We start from the raw sequence: 23,280 nt of genomic DNA on the forward strand, positions 1-23,280 counted from the left end.
TGTCTCACAAACCGCAGCAGAACAGCCTCAACTCAATGACAATAGTAAGTCTGCAAGTATGTTTAGACTATATCCATTCTACCATGCTTGAGTTAGAAAATGAAAAATCAATTCTGATACGCCAGCTGTCCCCACTACTCCAGAGTTTAAGAGCAGATGAAATGGAAACGTTTAGAAACACTGCTGGCCCCATTTTAGTTTGAAAACTATGGGGCAGCGTTTTAGTTTGGACGGGCAGAAACAGATGTTTGGAAACAATGACGTAGACACTCTCAGAGTCTTTTCGAACAGGACATAACCTTCCCTGATTTGTCAGGCTCCCATCACAGGAAAAAAACAACCAACATTAGCCTCGGCAACCAGTGTAGAACACAATTAATTGCAAGCGTTGCTTTCTTAGCAAACAGCTGTTGTGCAGTTCAATTCTGCAATTTTCAACAATATACTTGCTTACATGTGAAGGAGACAAGGTAACTATTCGAGTTATCTGTGTGCACAGGCACATGCATGGGCAGAGTACACACTTTAATGAAAACGCATGGGTAAAGCTTTAGTCTATAGTCTAAGTATTTAGGTAAAAATAAGAGAAGGGAGAGGATTTACCTTCGTGGGGTTCCGTCTTCATGAGGCTGGATAATGACCACTTTGACAGTGATGGAGGTGCGCAGCAGGTCAATCATTTGCTCATGAGTGAGAGTAGCGACGGCCACCTTGCAGATCTCCACCAGTCGGCTGCCCTGCCTCAGCCCTGCCTTCCAGGCGAAGCCAAAGGGCTCCACGTCGGCCACGATGCCCTCGAAGTTTACGTGGAAACCAAGCTGGCCGAGGCTGTTCCGACGCAAAGTTATATCTGATGTTTCACAGCCTCTGGTAGTGATCTGGAAGAAAAAATAATATACATTTGTACAAAAAGGGACTTTTTCTTCTCTTGATTGCACTGATTCTGACATAAAGACAACAAGACTTCACAGACTTTGGTAGAAAACAAAGTGTAAACATTAAATAGGAAGTAACCATACACACTCGCACTGAGAAAACAGTGAGTGATCCTAATATCCCTTAATAGGATCCTTCTAAGCATTGGGCTTCCACAGTATACAGTTTGGATCTTTTTTAATGGATGTGTGGGATGTACTACTCAAGTGTCAACACACCCAGGAATAATATTATTAGAGCATTTAGAGCAGAGTGAAAATCCTCTCCTTAGACTCAAATATGTTTGTCTGGCTCATTCAAAGAACCCTTCAAAATAGAAGTTAATGAGAGGGTACATCACAGAGCTAACGCTTCAGCCCAAAAAAATCCACAGAGAGAGCTATAAAACACACACACACACACACACACACACACACACACACACACACACACACACACACACACACACACACACACACACACACACACACACACACACACACACACACACACACACACACACACACACACACACACACACCAAAATAGACACCTGTTTCTTTTGACACCAGCTACAGTAGCTCTGTGGGTGCTGCATGGGGGAATTAGGATCTAACTGGCCCCTGATACATGGACCTGTCCACAGATCTGAGTGTATTAGTCAGAATTAATGACTTGGAAAGACCTTGAGAGCAACGTTTGTACAGAAACATATCAACTGGCAGCTTGTGATGATCTCCTTCACCCCTTGTTCTCTGAATTCTGCCAGAGACTTCACCCATGGCTTCTTGGTGGACAGGCTCTGCTTGGTTTGTTGTGTTCTTGGATGAAAAGCCCCAAAGTAGTTTTTTTTTTTTGTCCAATCGTGGACTCACATGCAAATTGAGCTGCTCGCTTTGCTCAGGGGAGGCCTGGCCTAATCTTCTGCTTTAATGTAATTCAGGTTCAGCTGAAGTTCAGGCATCGCTCTAGCTTCAGTTAAACACATAACCACAGAAGTGAGCAGAGATACAAACACATGCAGCTGTAGCCTATGTTCACCACAGTGATATGAAGAGACTGAGCCTATAAATAGACCGTGCTGCAGTGTAGGTACACAGCAGAGCTGGACCTCTACGTTTTTTTGTGAAAAACCACTGAAAAAAAAAATTCACATTACATCCAATGAGCTTTAATCACCCTTCAGATTAGTCTTGGTTCAGTTGTGGGTGACTGCCTCCATTTGCCTCAGAGTGGCAGCTGGCTTCAGGGACACATTAACTCAGTCCACGGCCTGTCAACACTCAAACAGATTCTCACACTGGCAGAAATCCTATCCCACTGTGTGACGAGGGACCCGAGACAACCATGATGGACTGTCACGCATTGACTACCAATAAGAGATAACCCCAAAACTCATCCTGTAATTAGTTCAATCACAGCCTCAACCTCAGTTTTGTAATAAATACTGACCTGGAAATCCAGTTTTCAAACCAGAGGAGTTAGGACGACAGACTAAACTATCACTCTGCTTGAAGCATCAAGGTCAAGAGAACCCAGAGATGTGACGTCTGAATGCTCTCCAGGGGCAAAGTCTGGGTGTAAATGGCCTGTGTGTGAGGACGACATCGTCCTGGGTATTAGGGTCCATGAATCAAACTGCCCTTTGTTAGAAATCCATTATGCTAAATAATGGCTTTCTAAATGCCTTCATCAGGAACCTTTATCCAGTCCAAGCACAAAATTAATGTGCCCAGGTTCTGCTCCGAGTGGCCCGAATCCATAACGGCTGAATCTACCGGGACACTCGTTATCTAACAGGAGGGACTTGTGGCCTGTACAGTTATCGTGATGGGGAAGGTGACACGTGCGGGTGTCCACACGGAGCCTAATCATGGGCTCTAACAAATGGTGACATAAAACTACAACACTGCCCTTAAGAAACAAACAGTGTCAGCCTCAGTCGTCTGGTGTCACTTAGAGTTTCTGGCATTGATCCTCAGCGAGAGATCTGGGTCAGAAGTAGCTTTGACAGTAAATTGTCAATATCTAAATCTGAGACAGTGCCAGCTAATGTGTTATGACAGTTTTTAGTGAGCAGGGGAAGAAGTAGAGCAAGTCATTTGGGTCAGCAATTATTGTAAAACCATAAAAATAGAAATATTTTTATGATCTTTTAATCATTCAATTCATTTGAGTAGCAAAATGCTAAAAGATCATGCCACCCTTGCCACCTATGTCATTGTATATTGAATACAATGGCATGTTAGTTGGACAAAACAAGCAAATATGAGGTGTCACTAGGTATTGTTTTGTTTTCTGGCTGTCCGTCTATATGTCCGTCTGATTCGTGTGAATGTGCACCTCAGGTACAACTTAAGGGAATCTTTTTAATGTTGGAAAAAACTTTCACTTGGACTAGATTTTAGTGGTCAAACGACTAAGGTCAAAGTTATAGTGACCTCCATTATTCAGGAACCACCAGTCAGGAGCAGAAGAGGGGATTTTATCCGTATTCTATGCAACACGATTTGTTGGCAGTGTATAACCAAAGGCAGTTTTAATTAAAGTTCTCATTATTAATTTGCTGATTATAAATTGTTTTATCGAGAAAATGTCAGAAAACATTGCAAAGTGTTCAAAGTCCTTGTTCGGTTCAGTTTATCATCATATATAATAAAAACTAATTGAACCATTGGGGCATTTTTGCTTTGCAAAAGAACTGAAACTTTGCACTAATTATCATTGTTTGCCAATTAATTTTCTGATATTGTATTGTTTTATCAGGATTCAACTGTAATACCTTTGTGAGCTGTTAAGTAGTAGGCTACATACTCCATATGCACACATGCTCACACACACAAATTCACACAAAATGGAGGAGAGTGGCTTCACTTTGACTTTGTTCTGGAAACAAAACAAAAGAAAAAAAACTGCATATGAGGCAGCACCCGAGCCAAGATGACTTGTCTCATAAAAGCCGAACACGCGGCCACCCAGCTCAGCAACACCCTGGAGAGCTTTATCACAAAGCTTTTAGCTGTGCTCCCACACTCGGCTCCTCTGTGTGTTACAGTGGACAATCTGTTCATTCTGCTTCACATTACATCACAAGTCCGGCTGCCTGTAAATCCCGGGAATGAAACATGATTCGAGTCAACGTTTGGGTCGTTTAGAAAAACACACACACACCTTTGGGAAAAAGAATGCGCAATCGCTGAGGACTAGCAACAGCCACCAACTTGTTAATACTTATTCTGAGCTTCTCCTGTTAAATATCCCTCACAAATCCCGTGGGTAAGTGGACAGTAAATGTGAGAGGAGATTTGCATAAAGAATGAGGAAGTGATGTCCTTTGGCTAATCACAAATGATAATATATCCTGCTCTGTCCTTTCTTATGATGAGCGGTGAAGACACTGAATGACATCCGTGTCCTTCATAGATTAATTATGGTAAATAATTCCACGGGATTTTGTTGTTTTTGAGGTGGTTGGGATATTCAGGACTTTAGTGCTCACCTGAACGCTTATTTTTTTAAGCCTGCCTAAAAATAGTTTGTTTCAAAATGGGGTAATGAAAAACGCGCAATTATCTCCATCTGTCCTTTTCCTAAGAAGAATGACATTCTTGCTCGGGTGTTTAGCAGGAAATTGATTGTTATTACCATGTCATTGGCTGCAGTAGTGTTTTTCTGGCTGGGGTTTGCTGGAAATTTGAGGCTGCCAAAGAGGGACTGTAAGGGATAAGTGGATGAGAGTGTGCAGGCGGGCAGGCAGAAATAAGGTCATGCACAGCTCAGGTTCGGATTTTGGGATTCAACCTCAATATTATTTATAAGGGAAAAAGGGTTGGCTGATGAGAAGTTCGGTAAACAAACGATGGAAACACCAAACAGGAAAAACAAGCCTCGATGATTGGAACAAGGCATCGGTTGAGCATCCGGACAGAGGAACAACATTTTTTTTTTTTTCTGAAGGTCAAAATACCTACACCACAAGGCAGACTTACAAAATGGGGAAAAGAGGGCTTGGACTAAATGGGTAGATCTCAATTGGACTGAAGAAGTCTCGAGGTCAAGTGTCCTCTATTCTTAGTCTGCCAGACCCAAATAATGTGTCTGCATTTTCTCTCCTCCACATCGAAACTGGGTTAGTGTCCTGTTTAAGCTGCCTCCTCCTGTACCTGCATCCAAACAACACATGCATAGCCTAAAATCACATCATTGCTAATCTTTAATTCCATTACATGTGCCGCCTGCTGCAGGGGACAGCTCCGGCTTTGATTTTTTGATGACAGTGTTGTGATGTTTCATAATGGTTTGTCCTGATGAAGAGAGGGACAACATTTATAACTGTGTGACCTAAACGGTTGAATGACCGCCGAGCAAAAGAAAGCCAAAGGAAACAACAGGAGGTCTATAATCCTCTCTGGACTCTGTCGATCTCACTGCACAGTTTCACATTCAAATGACACTCCTGTCCCCGTGTAACCCAGAGAGGACCAGGTGAACGGGAGGGAAACAAGGGAATTTTGGAATATTTCTGAAAAGCCAGAGTCTTGCAGTGTTGTGGAAAAAAGGCAGTGAAACAAACCGAAGGGAAGAAAATAATAAAACAGCAAAAGCTCAGCGCACATGAGAGTTGACAGGATGCATATAGGTTAAGTAAGCAGCAGTTCTGCAGACTTAATGATGAAAATAAAATAACAAGGTTTGTAGAAAGTTGTAAAGCTACAATGGCAGGAGAAGCATTTGCAGAATGTGTTGTTTCACCACAGAGGGACCACAACTATCCTAAAGTTACCAGACTCACTGCCCCATTTAAAGCAAAAGAGGTCCTTTTCCTTAATGCACCATGCAGCTAATGTGTTTTAGACTTCGAGGGCAATTGTGATGACAGACTACTATTTCCTGTCTCATGAAATCACTTTTTGGGTAAAATACACTGGGGAATGCCTTTTTAAAACAAAACAAGGGTGTATCTTTCTCATTCTTAGATATTAGTACTGAAACTACTACCAAGAGGTTCTTATATATATATATAAAAAAAAAAGCTGTATAATCAGTGTTCAACAAAGCTGCAACAGCAAAACTAGAATGGCCCTTAAACTGTACATCTGCCAAGGGGCCATATATCGCAATGTTAAAGAAAGTGATATAAAAATTCTTGAATCAGCCCTTTTGCTGGGATCATGCCAAAAGTTAATAAGTTCTTTATTGGCCCATGTCCCATCCTTCCACCAAGTTTTGCATAATCCTGCAACCAACCAACGAACAAACCAACAGACAGGGGGGAAAACATAACCTCCTTGGTGGAGGACAATTGTGTTGTCTTGTCATTTACAAAACCATTGACCAGACTGAGAAACAGGAGACACAAACAAACAAACTTAACAGCATTTAAATAAACTGATGTCAAACTAATAAGCAACCCTCAATTAACCAAACACAGTGCAAACAGCGAGTGAACAGAGGGAGGCCATGTTTGAAAACTGATCAGTCTTTTGTTCTGTGAAATCTCTTTGTGTGATATTATTTGATACAAGCACGGAAGACACTGCTACAAAAGGCTCTGCTAGTCTTTAATCCAGCAGACATTAAGACTTAAAGATGAGAGAGATTATAATAATTGAGCCTTCAAGGGTCTTACCTCTAGTCTTTGCACCATCTCCCTGATGTCTTCTCCGCAGTTGTCGTGGGCAGACAGCATGACACACTCCCCGCGCTCATAGAAGATCTTAATGCTCATAATCCCTGAGGTCCATCCAATGACGTCGCGACAAGAGCAGTTGAAGACCACGTTTCTCGATTCCTCCTCAATGAGGACGATGAACTCGTTGGATATGCCGAGCAAGCAGTCCACATCCATCGATTGGCCGAAGTCCCGGGTGCGGACACTCCAGGTGATGGCCCCCACGCTGAACAGATGTGCGTCCTTCCTTGGTTTCACCTTCTCCTTCTTCTTGGCTCCGAGGGTGATGAAGCTGAATTTGACAGCAGAGTCAATAGTGGCGGTGCTAACAAAGTTCTCCGCCAGGTCCTTCAGGTACTCCTGCCGTGTACGAGTCGCCATGGCTCGGAACTTCTCTGACTTGTGTGCGGCATTTTCTCCATTGATGACCTTGGCGAGCAGGAAGTCCCTGAAAACTGCTGACTTTGGGAACGTTACAGACTTGGGAATAGGGGGGCCAAAAGGAGGCACGTCTTTTGACCTGGAGACAGAGACACTGGAAAACAGGGCAGAACCAATAAATCAAATGAATTGGTAACATTAAAGAGAAACTGTAAAGAAGTGAGAGCGTATTGAATTATGTGTATAATGAGCAGCCATTTGATGTGTTGAAATTACAGTATATGGCTTGAGAGAAATTATTTCTGGTGGAAAGAGCGAGAGCCGCACAGACTAATCTCGCTCTGTTCAGCAAATGCTATGTTATTAAGAAGCGTCGTCATGACTTCAGAAACACTCGAGTTGAGTCGTAAGTCATCATTTCAAGGTGTCTCTGAAGATAATAACTGTATCATCACTGAACAGATCAAACAGCGCCTCGAGACTCCTTACTATGAAGTCGTGACAGAAACCACAGAAAGCACTCAGCAGGCTATTATTATTATTCTTTCAAATTAAGTGCTGCTAAAAGTTCATGAAGAGCCATTTGGCATGAAGACATTTATGCAAAGCTCATCAAAAGATAAACACATTTCCCTAAATTGTCTTGAGGATATTAGTGCGACTCTTATACTGTGGTGAAGTTCACTTATACTTGGCGGTTTGACTTGATCACACCAAATTCAAATATTGCATTTCGACCCTCTCCTCCTCTCCTGGATCTTTGTCAGCTTAAATAGCTGAAATAGCTTAGAGAGAGCCTTGCAGGCGTGTGGTGCATGCTTGTCCTATTTACCTGTAGCAGACGTTATCAGTGCAGGGGTTGTGGACTTTGACGATGACAAACACATGTTGGAAATGAGAGCGGATGCTTTTTGGAGTGAAAGGAAGGGCCCCGGGCTCCTGAAACACTATGGTGACGATATCATTGCCAATGTGCCTCTTCCTTAATAACTGTAAAAAAAAAAAAAAAAGAGGAAGAAAAGGAGTCAAATAAAAGATGTCAGAAAAAAACATAAAGGGTGGATACTGTTACATAGATCAAGAGTGGAAGGTTTCAAAATCACATTTATTGAAATGAGAATAAAAAACATGTCTTAGGCCCTGATCACACCTGGTATTAAGATCTGACCTGAGAGATCCACTCACAAGTGAGTTGTGTCCAATGACAAAGTTTGTGCGTGAGAGAGAGAGATTTTACCCGTAGTGTCAGTCATTATGTGTTGGTCAGTGTTGATCAACAAGTCAACGTATGAACACTGAGAAGTTCACACCTCTACTTAGCGCTGACCACATCTGAATGGAGTCATTTAAGCAAAAGTGGGAACAAACAAGAGCTCAGGTAAAGTCAGTAGTCTTTGTGACTGATCTGCATGTTACTGTATAGTCTATGTCATCTGTATAAGCATCACAAGCAGCAAAACAATTCTTTGCAAAGCTATCGTGCAGGTTTTATTTCATTGACCACAACATAGCTCTATGTTTTGAACCTGAAATATTACATCCAAAATCAGGATAAGAGGCTTTTGGGGCAGAGGAGATTCTACTCAATCGAATTTAGGCTTTTTGGATGAAGGAGACGTATTCTTCCAAACTCAATTTAGCCTGCTTGTATTGTTGGATTGTGCAGATAGTTAACCTCATTCTCTGGCTGGAATAAAGTTGTCAATGAGGGTCAGCGAGAGCCAAAAAACGGGCGGGATTAGAGGGTACAGAGGTGAATTGGGAAGGATGAAGAGATGAGTGGGGCCGGCTCTGCTTAGGTCTGCTGGAAGATTACCACCGTGGATTAAATTAAACTATCCCACTTCAGGGAACAGTATTGAAGTAGAAAAGAAAGGAGAAAGAACCCCCCCCCCCAAATCCTGCCAACCAGACGCACAGGGCAGATTAGGTCTTTGCAGTGGTTCAATGAGGATACTGCCTGATTCCACACAGGCACTTTCCAATTCTTCTGTATATACGTCTGAAGGGTTGTGCCCACATATGTCATTATTGGGTCAAAAAGTACTTCTATACAAGCGGAGCAGAGATTGAGATAAACCCCAGTATTCGCAGCTTTATCAGGCCAGCGCTCGCCAGTCCACTGCTACGTCCACTTAATTCTACTTGTTAGTGCAGACAGAAACAGTGGCCCATCTAATACCTCATCAGATCCAGCCCCTGGGGATGCATTGATTAAAATCCTACTATGGGGTACCGTTACCATAGCAATTCTCGTGCTTTCTACTGATAGGTCATTACCGTGGCAAAATGAGCCGCTGGGGAAGATTGGCAGGAGACAGGGTAGAAGATATCCTAAAAGGAAGCTGCTCAGGGACTTATTACCTCCATTAGTGACCGGCTCACTAATCAGAAAAGCAAACGTAGTGGCCTGTTGGAGAGGATATGGTGCAAAAGTGTAGAGTTTACTGACCTGCTGTCTGTTGTTGGGCGTGTAGGGGAGCATGGTGGACACGTGAAACATCAGCTCGTAGTCCTTATAGGTGGTGTAGAGAGAGTGTATGCCCGTGGAGTCGGCTGCAACACAGGAAAGAGGGTAGTTATGGTCTCAGGCCTAATACAAAAGGCCGTTGTATTCAACATGCAGATGATGCAATCGAATAGAAATCAAGATTTAGATATATAATATACAGCTGCCAAAAAGCGATTTCAAACAAAGCAGAGCATCTGCACACAGCAGGATTAAAAGTGCGTGGGCTGGCTCTTTGTGAATGTTTAGTTTGGTGTCTGTGTGATGTGTGCTTTATCTTACTCTTGTTATCCAGCTGAGCCCTGTACTTGGTGAAGCCCTTGAGCCGCACCCTCTGGCCGAGCAGATCCAAGAACTCCTCGAGCGCCGGGCCCGCGCTCTCGTTGTTGTACATCTCCTCCTCTGTGCTCTGGCCCGCCTTGCAGTAGAGCACCCCCACCTTGTGCTGGAAGCTTAGCTGGAACGAGAAGCACACGCAGACACTCGGCGAGTGAGTATCATTTCCTGTTGCCGGAGATATATTACATGCCACACTCATACATACTGTACATTATGCACTCAAAGCATGCGAGTGCCCACTTTCCATCAAGTCACAGCTAATGTCAAGGCATTCATAAGCCTTCTAGGAGAGAGAGAGGTGAAATTCGCCTTTGTGCAACCAGGCTGTGAACTCTAAGGAGCTTGAAGCAGGGCATAAATCAGGCCAAGCTAATAGCAGCTACTTAAGAGCAGCTGTAGAGCAATGAGGGAGTGAATTACAGAGATATAACAGGATCGCTTTGGTTTATGGTAGAAAACTCATAAACTGCAGGCAACAGAACTTTAATCCTCACAAAAAAAAAACGTCCTTGAGCAATGCCTTTGTTTGGCTAAGTCCTCACAGAATGGCAATAACGCTGCTCTCCCAACCACCCCACTAATACAAGTAACTCAATAAAACCACAATAGAGACAAATGTCTTCTCACAAAGAGGAGTATTCATAGACAAATATCAGAAAACCAAATATCACAGCTTTCCACTGCAAGAATTAATATTATGCAGCACTGACAGGTCTGATGTGAACTCAACTCGTGAAGAAGACAGGAAGAAATAAAACATCCCAAGTGATTCTTCTTGCACGGTGAAAGCAAAATCCCTCTCCACCGGCATCAATCTTTTATTTATGGCATTTATGGCTTATAGCTCACTGATGCTGGCCAAGAAAGAAAAAGGGTCAAGGAGAAAAAACAGATGAAAAAATAGCCCCCTGTGTTGAGCACCTGTTGCCCAATATTCACAGCTGAGGACAGCCCCTTGATCTTAACCCAGGGTCAATGTGTCAAAGCGGCAAGATGAAACGGGTCCCTCACCATGTGAAAGTCAATGAATGGCCTGTATACTGAAACAAATTGGAATTGTCTTTTCCCTCCGTTACAGGTTATCAGTTCCCGGTGCGCTCCTGACACTGTTGTCATGGTGACTTCCCCCTCTCAGGCAGTGTGCTCGGCACTAAAGCTCCCACGGTGCAGCAAAGCTATTATACCATCAAGCCCAGTGGAAATGGCATGATGTGCAATGATGTGGTCTTCTATTTTTTATCCCGCATTATATGGGCTCACTTAACCTGCTGCTCCTCTTAACAGACTGGCCGACGGCAAGGACAATCGCATTGCCCTTTGGTTGCGAATTTGTCGCTGCCTCAGAAAGTGCAAGCACATCAGGTCACACAACACATACACCGATGAGTAATGCTCCTGAGGTGAGGGGCTGGTTCTGGAACCGGCTTTGATGTCTTTTCTGGTGGCATCAGCTTCTAAAAAAGGTAGAGCAGCCATAAAAAAGCCCTTTTAACAGATGTGCCATTAACTAAAATATTCCACTTAGAACAAATCTAAGCAGAATTTGCTAGAAAGCAGTAATTTTCTCTCTCTTAATATATTTTCCTCCTATTTGACCTCTCTCTTTATCCATTTATGCACTGCTGTAGGGTGTTGAAAACTATTTGCATCTCCCCTCTTTATAAAACATTAAAAAAATAAATTCAAAGATGGAAAAACACTAAATTAGTTGGGAGAGAGAAATGAGGACAGCGTTCCCCCAGGAGAAAGCTGAGACGCACCTGAGGGATACAGCAGTGTCCTGGCACAACACACAACATCACAATGACATCTGTCCGCACTGCAGTGTCTCAATGCAGCAAAAAAATCCAAAACGTGGCTCCCAAATCCGCCTGGCTACAATCACACCGCACGACCACACACACAAAAAGTCTATCCCTGCTTTTGGGTCAGGAATGAAAACAATGGACGCAACACATATAAAACAAAAAGGTCACCACATAATTTCACTGAGGTAATCCTCAAGTTTAAGTATGACAGGGGACTGATTTCCTGAAGGAACTGATTTCTGCAATAACAGCCTTGTTGGATTGTAGATTACTCTCTTCAACATGAGGATCAAATCTCACTTTAAGGTCAGAGATCCTACGGAGGATTCAGTGTGAGCGAGAGAGCTAGTTGAGGACGTTTCTAATACAGAAGTAAAACTGGGGGGGGGGGGGACAAAAAGATTACAAATATCCCAGTATAAATAGGTGTTTTTAGGCGTAGAAGACACAGAAGAAGATGTCAACTTGGAAAGACAACACAATTTGAGGGCTTGTGGTAGTACGGGCTGATTCTAGTGTTGAGGTGCTGTAAACAAAAACACATGATCTCCACAGCAGACTTTAAAGTCCAGACCCCATTATCCGGACATTTTCCAGAGTTCATGTCTGAAAACGGCTTAAGAAAGAAATGAGCTGTTGCTATGGGAATCAGGACGGATAAAGGTTTTACCTGTTGACCATTGTAAGGCCACAGCAAAACATGAAAAGCAGGGCTGGTAATGGAAAATGTTCTTTGTTTGTGTTATTACACAGAGCGCTGCAGTGAAAACAGCTTTTCTGGGTTAGAAAGGTCACTAGTTTAGCCTTTTTGAGAAGTAAACATTAGCAGCCTCTGTCTGCCCTGCTTTCACTGCACATTATTATTTGTGTTAGATTTTCTAGAGGCCATGGGGACATCATCAGGCTCAACTTTATCTTGTTCACATCGCCTGCTATTAGCAATAATTATATTAAAGCTGAAACAACATTTTAAATTTTGGAACTGATGCAGCTGATGAACTTATGTTTATATTAATCACGAATTCTGTTATTTTACTTTAGATGGAAACAACAGATACACTTTTTTTTATTATCAATGGCTTCCTTAGAAAAATGTACAGTTTGTGATTTTTATCACCTTACATCATATCTCAGAATCTAATTAACTGCCTAATGCTTTTTCCAGTCCGTGTGCACACAGTCCGTTCACTGTGATCTACAATGTGATCTAAAATACATTCACATATGCTCCGTTCTCCGCTTACGTTCCGGGGTCATTACAGCAGAGTAGACTACACTGCTCTCAGGGATATTTCTTTCTGCAGAACTGATCATGAGGATATTGTGAAGGCTGTCTTGCTCCAGGATACCTTCTCTCACCAGACGTGGTTCCTGTGCCTTTGCACACGCACACTGAAATACGATGATGGAGAACAGATGAAGCTTTTTCGATGTGGTAGAAGAAAATGATGCAATCAAACAAAACAGCTCTGGCACACGACTCAGCTCTAGTTCTTCCCCGACAACCTTAGCTTCCTCACACAAACACATTAAGGCTGCAGAAGTCCAGCTTGGTTAAAAAAGTAGATTAGTGGGTGCTTGACTTATTAAACATTTGCATGGGAAGCATCAAATTAATGATTAAAACAGGGGTGTTTAAAAATACTGATGTCCAAATATAAAACCGGCCTCCACTGGGCGTTTGGTTTGAGGTCTGCGAGGGGGAGTGCCAGTTGGAGGAACTTTAAGTCCCACTTAGCCTGAGCTCTCCACCTCTGAAAGTAGCTCCTTACGTGACTTTATCGCCTTTTTTCTACTCTGTGCGTCAGTTTCTGTCTATCTGCAGACAGTCTCTCATAGCAAAGGCATGGGGAGTTGTAGTGCAGGTGAACAAACTCCTGCACAGGCTCCTTGAGATCTGCCAGCGAGAAAGGTCTGAGAGCACTGGATCCACAATGTGTGTCGTCGTCTTGAGAGCTTCTAACATGCTTTAGAGCGGACACTTCACTGCTCTTGTTTATATGTGTAACAAAATCTAATATACAAGAGGGACATGGCTGACACTTTATATTATAAGAGCCTTTCCCCTGTCAGTTGGAAGGATGGGCTCGTGCAATCGAAAGTAATTACACTAATAAGCAACCAATGCTCTGATTGTAAGACATGCAGTGCAGCACAAGCTAATCCCCCCACACTCATTTCCATCATGCAGTTTCATTGGAAGAGAAAATAAAGGCCTTAAGATCACACAGTGAATCCATCTCTGACACCTGTGAATATAGACAGCCCACATCACTAATGGCCACTTTCTTCAAACAAAGATAATGCAAGGTGACATCCTCGCCATCCAGGCAGAATACCAAATCACTCGCTCTCAGAGGAAGTAAGTTGTCAAAAGTGAGTTCGCTTGCGCCTGGGTGTCCTTTTACTACTCAAAGCAGTCAATGCTGGCCACAGACAGTGGGTTATTGATTCTATGTAAGTGTGATATTGGCTGTCTAATGCCACCACCTGGGAGCCATCTATAATAAGCAGCCCACATATGGAACAAAGGTTCCCACAATCTGAAGTTAATCTCTACTCAGGTTCCTTCTATAGCTGTCAAAACGTCAGAAACAGACAGATAAGCTTTAAATACAAAATCTATTCTGTAGTATAAGTACAGTCAGTCATCCTATCACCCAAAACATTATTCATAACACTGATCTGCAGCAGAGTGTCTTTACAGGAAAGATGTGGAAAAGGTGTGTAGGGGAAGGGGGAATAGGTAACACTTTCCCCTTCCTTTGAGGAATTAACTCTTGGCTTATTTGGAGCCACCAGCAGTTAGCTTGGCAAAATAAAATCACAAACAGAGAACACTACAGGACACTCTGAGGTCAGACATGTTGAGATTGTCCGCAGCAACTGACTCAGACATTTGTGTTCTCGCGTACATCCCCTCTGGATATTTTTCAGGTGATTATCCAGACTTCCGTGCAAGGCTGAAAGCAGTTTTTGAGGGTCACAAAGGGTGGTAGACATGAGGGAGATCTAGAGGTACTCACCCCCTGCTCATCCAGCTTCAGGAGCTGCTCCGGGACCTTCGGGGAGTTGAGGGCCAGCCTCAGACACTGGATGTTGAGCTCAGGAATTACGTATTCGAGCACCTCTTTCAGCGGCAGGCCTCGGGCTGTCCCGTGTCTCGCCGTGGATGGAATGGCATCCTCCAAGATGGCGCCACGAAGTGTGGTCAGCTGTCAGGAAAGAAGACGATCCTCAAGTTAATTAGGTCAACAGTCTGTTGAGTGGAGCAGATTGGTTACATTTCATTAACCAAACTGTTGGAAATGGGAACCGTGCTGACAAGCTGGCTGCTGTGTGAGTCGGACTTAATATCCTCTAATGTTGTGGCTTATTATTTAGAGCAATGGCTCCATTACAGCTCCATTGGAAAGCATTATGATCTCACAGTCTAAATAATTAAGACAGGCTAACTGAACAGAAGATGTTAAGTGGTATTTTGCTGTTAGGACCATTAATGTTCCTGTAAACGTTGACCCAAACAGCTTCCAAACACCCACTCTGAAACCCTGTGTTGTTGTTTGCAGCATCGCAGACAGATTTACGCCCATAAATCCCATTTCCATCTGCACGGCCTGTGGACATGAACGTCAGCAGTCAATGGTGGTCCGACAGAGGCTTTCTGAAAAGCAGATTACTTAACAGACTCAGAGAGGGAGGTAAAGTGAGAGTGGGGCAGAGAGGCTGAGAGCTCTGAGGCTAAATGATGGGAGCACATGCAAATAGATGCTCCAGTGGTTGGGGAGTTAAAACATTGTCTGCGTGCTAGTTGCAGGGCTACCATGACCCAGATACATTGTTTTACCATGGGAGTGGTGCTTTAGACCAAGAATGGCACAGGATATCAGTGACATTTCCCTGCCTGACACATCTGTTGCACCTGAATTATTCAGTGGATGAGACCACCCAGCATCAATCAAGGGGAGAACTTTCTGTAGCCACCAGGGACTGTGAATCTCAGTTTGTGGATTAATCATGTTGTGTGTGTGTGTGTGTGTGTGTGTGTGTGTGTGTGTGTGTGTGTGTGTGTGTGTGTGTACTGTACGTGGATGTGAGCAAGACAGAGGCGATCACGCTGCCTCTGATAGAATTACAACTGGCACAGAATCCCTGGACACATTAGGGAGCAGATTTGGGAAAGAGGAGCTGCGAGAAGTCTCCTCTTGTTTTCAGGAGTACCGAAGCATTCCTGTATTCTTGTGCTGCTTGACTAAGCCCTGAGCTCAGTGACCTTAACATGTCTCGCTGAATACAGTATATGAGAAGTAAGACAAATATCCTTTAAAAGCGTGCTCTAGCTAGAAAACAGTTCTTTGATAGAGGGATAGAACTCACGCAGGGCTCTCCCGCCATGCATCCATAATAGCTCTACACTGATTTAAGACATTAGGCAGCAGACAAAGTACTCGTCCGTGTGTTAGAGTTACCTGACTGGTTCTGAAGGTGACCCGATGGTTAAACTGCATTCCCTCTTTCTCCCTTCCATCATCCAACCTCTCGCGGCGGATGCTGACTGCCACAGGTCCCAGATTGTCGTCTACACCGAAATAGTTTTGATGCTCTGGGGGTGGAACAAGAAAAAGATCCAAATTAAACACACATTTAGCATCACATTAATTTTTCACATCACACTCTCAGAATTGAAAACCCTTAATTCATAGAAATATTTCACATCACTTCTATATCAATTTACATTACTAAGTCCATTTGTCTAAAAAACACTTTGTGGTGTGACCGCGGGCGAGCTGCGCCACTGATTACAGACAGCAGCAGGGGTCCAGTGGAGATTTGAAATTGATTCACGTTGGATTATAAACTGGCTTGTAGTGGTGGCACTGGGTTTAAAAGTAAATAAATTAATCAAAATACAGCCCAGGAAAGTTTGACCCACTCTGACCCATCACTGACCCAGATACTTCTCACGATACAATCACATATTAAAACAAAGGACTTTTGAGCACATAGATATGTATTTGATCAGCTTTACTCAGTGTTAAAGTTGAAAAACACAAATCTTTCATATTATTTATTCCAATGTGATTAATTTACAATAAGACAACATGCACGCTTCAGAAATGCAGGAGAACATATATGTTTTGGGGCTTTTTGTATCTGTATTCCTGGACCGCCTGACTCACAACATTACAAACAGACAGCTAGTGAAAACCCAGGCTTTACCAGCCATGCTAAAATTAAATGGTACAGGAATAAAGCTTGTGCTTTAATGGCAGATTGTTTTTATTGGATAATTGACTGTGGTGGGTGGAATGAAATATGGGCGAGACAGACAAGACGAAGTTTCCTGGCTAGATATAAACCCACAATGCTGTTACATGGTATGTGCCTCAGACCACGAGGCCACCAGGATGTTCGAGTATATTCAGTCAAGAATAAGTGATGTCAGTGTTTACAGGCAGGATTGGTGTATAGCTAGCTGGTTCAATGATAGTTACACACCACATAAGCAGTGACGATGATAACAATGATTCGTAATATTCCCTTATCCTATACTTTGATCTATGACACTTTATCTCACATGATGATTGGCAGATCTTCAATAAATGTCCTGGTCATATTCATGATGCTCAGGGAGAATCATCTAATGTTTTGATAACCCCTTCACCTGTTCCACACAAAAAAGGAAAAACTCTAATAGGCAGATTTTCATCAAATTTCCTGGCGACCTGTATGCCCCTGGGAGGATGAGCAATTTTTCATTTGTAAAAACTCAATGACATTTTCTCTTTTCGTCACCCTCAAGTCAAGATGTTAATTTGTGCAGAAAATGAATCATAACCTCATGGGCAGATTGTCATGAAATGTACTGATTCCGATAATGCTCCTGAGAGGTTTAATAATTTAGACTGATTTCTATGGAGACGTTATGAAGGGGTGGGGGGATCTCACTTGCTTGCCTTTTGACTTTTACTCTAATAATAAAAATTTGTACCTATTTCTGTGTTGATATAAAAAGTATTTGAAATGCATTCTAACTGCTTAAATCACTGTAAATGCTGGTCTCCAATGATTCTCTTGAGTTTTAATAAAGACAATGATGATAAAATAGGACACTACTTCAGAGTATCTCAAAATGCGTAGTATTATTGTACAAAATATTATTTATATTAGTCTAATAAGGCAAGTGTGTGTGTGTGTGTGGTTGGTTAGGGCATGGCCAGGAGCAGAGCTTTGCACACGCATAGCAGTGCCTTGAGCAAACACTCCCTAATCCAGGCTAAAGCCAGGGAGAAAGACCTGGATTCAACAGACAACAAAAGAAAAACCTCTATAGGGACACAGCAATGACATTCGCCAAGAGATTTCTGCACAGGTTGCATCCATGCTCATAGAGCATGCCATGTAAAAACACTGGTTCTTTTCACTGTGGCATCAACATTGGGGCAAAGCGCATATCAGCATGAATAATAAATTAACTATGTGGAGGCAACCCGGGGTTAACCGTCTGAGGAATGCATGGCTTGTCAGGGACAGTGGACTGAGGGGAAATGCTCTGTGAGGCATAAGGTCAAATGGTGGTAGGAGGGCTGTCTATGCATATGAGGCCACTGGCCATCCGAATACCGAGAGCATAGCGAGAGAGAGTCAACTGTGGAGGGAAGCTTTTGGTTGACGCATTTCTTTAACATGTCACTGTTGCTCTTCACTTGCTGTTGACAGTTTGCCAAAGGTTGCATTATGGATGACTTTGATTGTCATGTCAAATAATGCTACTTTTCCTTCTTGCTGTCACTCCACTTTGCAGAAATGCCTTCAAAATCTTAATAAATCCTACATTGACTGCATTTCCTTACTTTTAAGTCATGAAGTTCCAAAACTTTATTTGAGGTCACATATTTTCATTCCATATGATACCCAGTATATCTCAATGTCTAATCGGATGCAGTACGTGACCATGACCTGTGTAACAAGGCTTGGCCTGGGGGTGTGAATGAAACATTGTGTCCATTAGGATTGTCTGGGGAGAAACACTCCCGTTGCTAAGGGAGGGAGGGCTTTAGGCAATCAATGGGATCAATGTTCAGACCAGGTTGATAAAAGCTTGCCCGAAAGTGCTGACATGCTGTCATGTTTGTGTGAGAGTGTGCGTGGGTATGTGCCTGTTTTCATGTGTGTGTTTGCGGTGAAGCAGAGGTGACGACAGACTTGTCACTCCAATAAAACACCTAGTGAAAAAGGGCAAGGGTCTAGATCCACACACTGAAAAAGCCATCTACCGTAAAAAACAATATCATCATCAAAACTAATCTGACAGCAACAAGGGGCATTTCAATTATGCATTGACCTGTGTTGCTACAGGAAGAGATTAAATACATAATACAGCTACAGCAGTTATGGGATGAGTAGTGAGTGAGGCAACATTTCACAATAAATGATTATCATAGTAACCTTAATGGTACATTCAAATGTAGTGTAAGTGGAGCAGATCCGTAATGGTCTCATTAACCTTGAATGAACCCCGGGTGCGGTTACACACTGTCATAAAGAGGAATATTTAAATTCAAAGTATATCTTTTGAAGACGTTCAGGCATGTGTGGGAGTGAAAGGTGAAGCAGCTGTTTTCTAGGGGGCTTAAGAACGGGTAATTCAATCTGATGAGAGCAGCAAACACAGTCGCACAGACAGTGGGAAAGACAGATATATGTATAATGCGGTGAAGGGTTACGGGTTGGCATGGTATTTCTAGCATCAGTCGCATAGGTGTTTTAATGAGGGGAGCTGGGACCTTGGCGTAGTTTCGCTGACCCTAAAGTTTCATATGAGGGGTCCTCACACCCCCACAACCCCCAAGGGGAACAGCTGCAATGCACCCTCTCGCTCACCTCTCTTCTCACATGACTAATCACAGCTTCTCTGCAGGGTTCAGGGTAATATCACAGGGAGGACATAACCGCTCCTCTCCCAAGGAAGTGAAACACACACCCCTGCACCAAACACAAGCCTGCTATTGTTCTGAACCTTGTTTCATCTAGTCCTACAAAAATATCTGGGCCGTCAAGATATCTGACCCTATAAGTGAAGGCTGTTCCATTTGGGACCTAGTTCTCATAGAGCATTGTCCAAAATAAATTTGAAGTGAAATGGACTTGGCCTGCAAAGTTTATTAATTCTCAATAGTGAGTCATTCTAATACTCCTGTATCATCACTATACAATCTCTATGAACACATAACAAAGTAGAAGTATTCCTTACCTTTTCCATAAAAGTACTTGTGGTAGTAGTATGCTCCAAGGTCAATGTGTTCAATGATGTACCGTTTCACCTTCTCCCTGTGGATTGGCTGGTTTTCTCGTGGGACCTCCAGGACAGAGACTCCTGCGTTGGTGCAGTGGGAACTTAATGATGATTCAAAAGAGCAGCTCTCTGTCACAGTACTGTAGTTGGCACTGTTGGCTCTGGAGAGGGAGATCTTCCTCTCGCCCTCACCACCGATCTCATTGCGAAAGTGTGGGCAGCTCAGCACTAGATTGCTACTCTTCCCGTCCCCCTCATCAATATCCAGGTTCTCTTTGGGGTTCAAGTCCTCTCTGCTGCCTAATGGAGATTCAAACATGGGGGTATTTCCACTGCTACATCCTGCTGCTCCACAATCTGCCCCTGATCCTGGTCCAGGCCCAAGTATGGCTCCACCTCCAACACCTCCAACAGCTCCAGGGAGTGCTCCAGGGAGAACTCCAGCGGAGGCAGCTGAAGCCCCGGTGGTTGTGTTCTTCCTCTGATTGAGGGTTGCTCTGCTGGCCACCGCTTCACTGATGTTAAAAAGAACACTCTGGACATCATAGTGGGCAAAGCATTTTTGGAAGCTGAGCGGTCGCCGGTCATCCTCTAATGACAGCCGCAAAGCATCACTCTCACTCTTTATGGTCCGCAGTTTCCTGAACAGAGACGTTTCAGATGATTCTGATTTGAGACGCCTCATGAAGGACTTCTCCCGCTCCCGGGTGTAGAGGAGAGAATTGTCTATGTAGTCATAGCCTGGAATGTGGACTATCTCTCCCCTGGCAATTTGGGCTGCTGTCTGCAGGCTGGGGGAGAGGGCGGCATCACAGCGCAACAACTCGGGGAAACCCAGAGGTGGTATGCTACGGTGGTCTAAGGTGTCCACTCGGTAGCCCCTAAGCATGGTGAAAAAGCCATCCGCACTCAGACCCTGACGGTCAATGGAGGATGTACTGCCATACTCGCGGTGCAGAGAGGCCCCTGTGTTTGGATTGACAGCATGCTGGTCCATTATGTCCTCGGAGTCAATGTCACTTATGGTGACATCGCTGTTGCTGCGTTGGCGGATTGGGTGAAGACCCCTCTGTGGTGAGTGGCAGAGGAGGTCACTTATTGTGTATTTGTCTGTATAGTCTATTTCCACACAAACTTCTTCACCTTCCTCAAGTAATTCCACAGCATGCTCATGCTGGCCATTCTGAAACACTGGTATCACACTCTGATAGTTGGGTGAAGGCCGTCCATCCCATCCATCTTTCCTTGGTGGCCATTCTGTCACCCTGGCCCTGACCCCCATTTTAGGCATGGCTGGATTACCATTTGTTTTGCCTGAACCATCAGGTTTCCCCTGCATGTTGGTGGTTGGTGGTCCCATGCTACCATTCAGAGCTTTGAGCTTCCGGCTAAATAACTCTTCCGACTGCATGGCTCTGGAGTATTCTTCTGGGCCTCCCACAATTCCCACAAGGTTTGATTTGTTATCTGTCACAGGGCTCAAAATACTCATATCCTGCTGGCAGACTCCTTGAAGAGCAGACTTTTAGGACCCTTGTACTTTACATCATGTGATTTGCACAGTGGTGAGTGGAGGAGGAGCCTCTTTCCTGAGTCGATGAAGCAACCGTCGTCATAACTCACAGAGACTGGCTGGCACGATGTTCGATGCACAGCATTTGGATGTCGAGGAAAAGTGTCTGAGGAGAGCTGAGGCACAGCCTGAGTCTTTTCTCACAGCGCACTGTCAATGCAGAACGACAGCTGGAAGAGTTGGACCTATGGTACAAAAACAAACGAGAAAAATGTTAAAACACAGCTAGTGGGTTATAATAAGTGAGACAATTTCATTTACAAATACATGAATTCCAAAGCAGCAACAATTCAACAATGAAAATGATCATAATGCTAACTTGAATAGTCTATTGACCTGGTTATCTTGTTATAAACTCCCACCATGGGGTATGCAGGGCTGTACTAGTTCGGAAACTATATAGCGCATCACTAAATGCAGTTAATTAGTGTACTGGAGAAGAGTTGATGACATTATGGGTTTATAACAAGATAGATGTATATCTTTGTTGGTGCTTCCAGCCAATGCCAAACAGATGGTGGTGAAGCAAATTACAGCAACAAGAGGCAGATGTTCAGCTAAGTGTTCACATGTACCGAGATCTCATCCAACCGCTTGCAGCAGCGTCATCAAGCCTGCAAATTATACAGTAGGGATAGTGTTGCATATTCAACGCCAATTCCATCTCTCCTTTTCTATCTGCAGAAGTTTGTTAGCTGGAAAATTAACACTGACCTGATGAGGTTAATCGGATGTGATGAATAAAAAACTGAAATGTGGGAATTTCACTGAAATACATTGTGTGGCACTCTACCACAGTGACTTTAGAAAGTTTGCACGTTTATCCTTTTCCCCTTGTTCAGTTTTGTTCAACTGGGAAAATATAAAGGCTTACGTGAGCAGTTTTATTCATTAACCTTAACATCTGAGGACAGAGAGGAGAGTGAAAACAACTTCTCCTTGAAAAATGACTTTGTTACTTCTATTATAGACGTCACATACCCACATACACACACATTGTCACCTTTGGGGGCTTCACATAGACTTTCTGATTTACTGGAGACTTAGTCTAACCCTAACCTTAACCACTGCTGAGCTGACCTAACCCTGCCTCTTAATGTAGCTTAAACCTCATCCTAACCTTAACTACTTACGCAAAGGTCCCAATCCCACTTGGTAAACAGGTATTGTCAACAACGCTTGGACAAGCCTGAAATCCATCCATACATCCAGTACCTGGAGAAAACCCACACAAACCTGTGTAAAAAAACTCCACACAGAAAGAACCGGAATTTAAAACGGAAACCTTCTTTCAGTGAGGTAAAAGTGCGTATATCTAATAACAAAAAGCAGAAGTACATTGTACTGTGAACTTATATGGTTTTGTTTTTTATCAATCCATAAGTGATGTCCCTGAACACCATCCACGTACACTTGTTGGTCAAATAGCCTCACTCGGCTGCAGAGGCTGATTTTACAAGAACAATGTAATAAAGACACTAACAAGGACTGTGCTGTGCAAACACTGGACACAAGACTCCAAGAGGAAGAGAGCAATTCAGCACAACATTCTTCTCCAATCGATTCTATCCCATTAGGTATACTGTAGTTCCACTGGGGCTAAGTGTGTGAGGTGTTACACTGGATTCATCTCCTCAATGTCTGACTTCTGCATGAAAGCTTACACCACACCATGTCATGCCAATAAAAGAGAATGTGAGCCCTTCTATGTTGACCTAAATGCCTTTTCCTTGTTCCTTGCAGCTGGTGGTGTGCCAGCATATCTCCTAGTCTTGCAACCATGTGAAA

The 23,280-nt window shown here is 43.4% G+C and overlaps 1 protein-coding gene across 8 annotated transcripts in view; it reads right to left on the minus strand.

The window, feature by feature from the left end:
• The window catches only part of LOC117775248 (signal-induced proliferation-associated 1-like protein 2), an 83,114-nt gene that overhangs the window by 31,506 nt on the left and 28,328 nt on the right, over window positions 1-23,280 (minus strand). For 7 of the 8 annotated variants that reach the window (XM_034608220.1, XM_034608215.1, XM_034608218.1 and 4 more), the window contains exons 2-9: window positions 19,878-21,677; window positions 16,093-16,226; window positions 14,650-14,838; window positions 9,759-9,933; window positions 9,420-9,523; window positions 7,800-7,957; window positions 6,545-7,121; window positions 604-878 (exon numbers count right to left, since the gene is read on the minus strand). In XM_034608220.1, the coding sequence (XP_034464111.1) occupies window positions 604-878; window positions 6,545-7,121; window positions 7,800-7,957; window positions 9,420-9,523; window positions 9,759-9,933; window positions 14,650-14,838; window positions 16,093-16,226; window positions 19,878-21,411 (3,146 nt within the window). In that variant the 5' untranslated portion in view covers window positions 21,412-21,677. Of the gene's footprint in view, window positions 1-603; window positions 879-6,544; window positions 7,122-7,799; window positions 7,958-9,419; window positions 9,524-9,758; window positions 9,934-14,649; window positions 14,839-16,092; window positions 16,227-19,877; window positions 21,678-23,280 lie in introns of those variants that run through there. The other variant, XM_034608214.1, reaches the window with a different exon arrangement.

Source organism: Hippoglossus hippoglossus, chromosome 15, assembly GCF_009819705.1.
Source record: "Hippoglossus hippoglossus isolate fHipHip1 chromosome 15, fHipHip1.pri, whole genome shotgun sequence".
In the NCBI taxonomy this organism is placed as follows: Eukaryota; Metazoa; Chordata; class Actinopteri; order Pleuronectiformes; family Pleuronectidae; genus Hippoglossus; species Hippoglossus hippoglossus.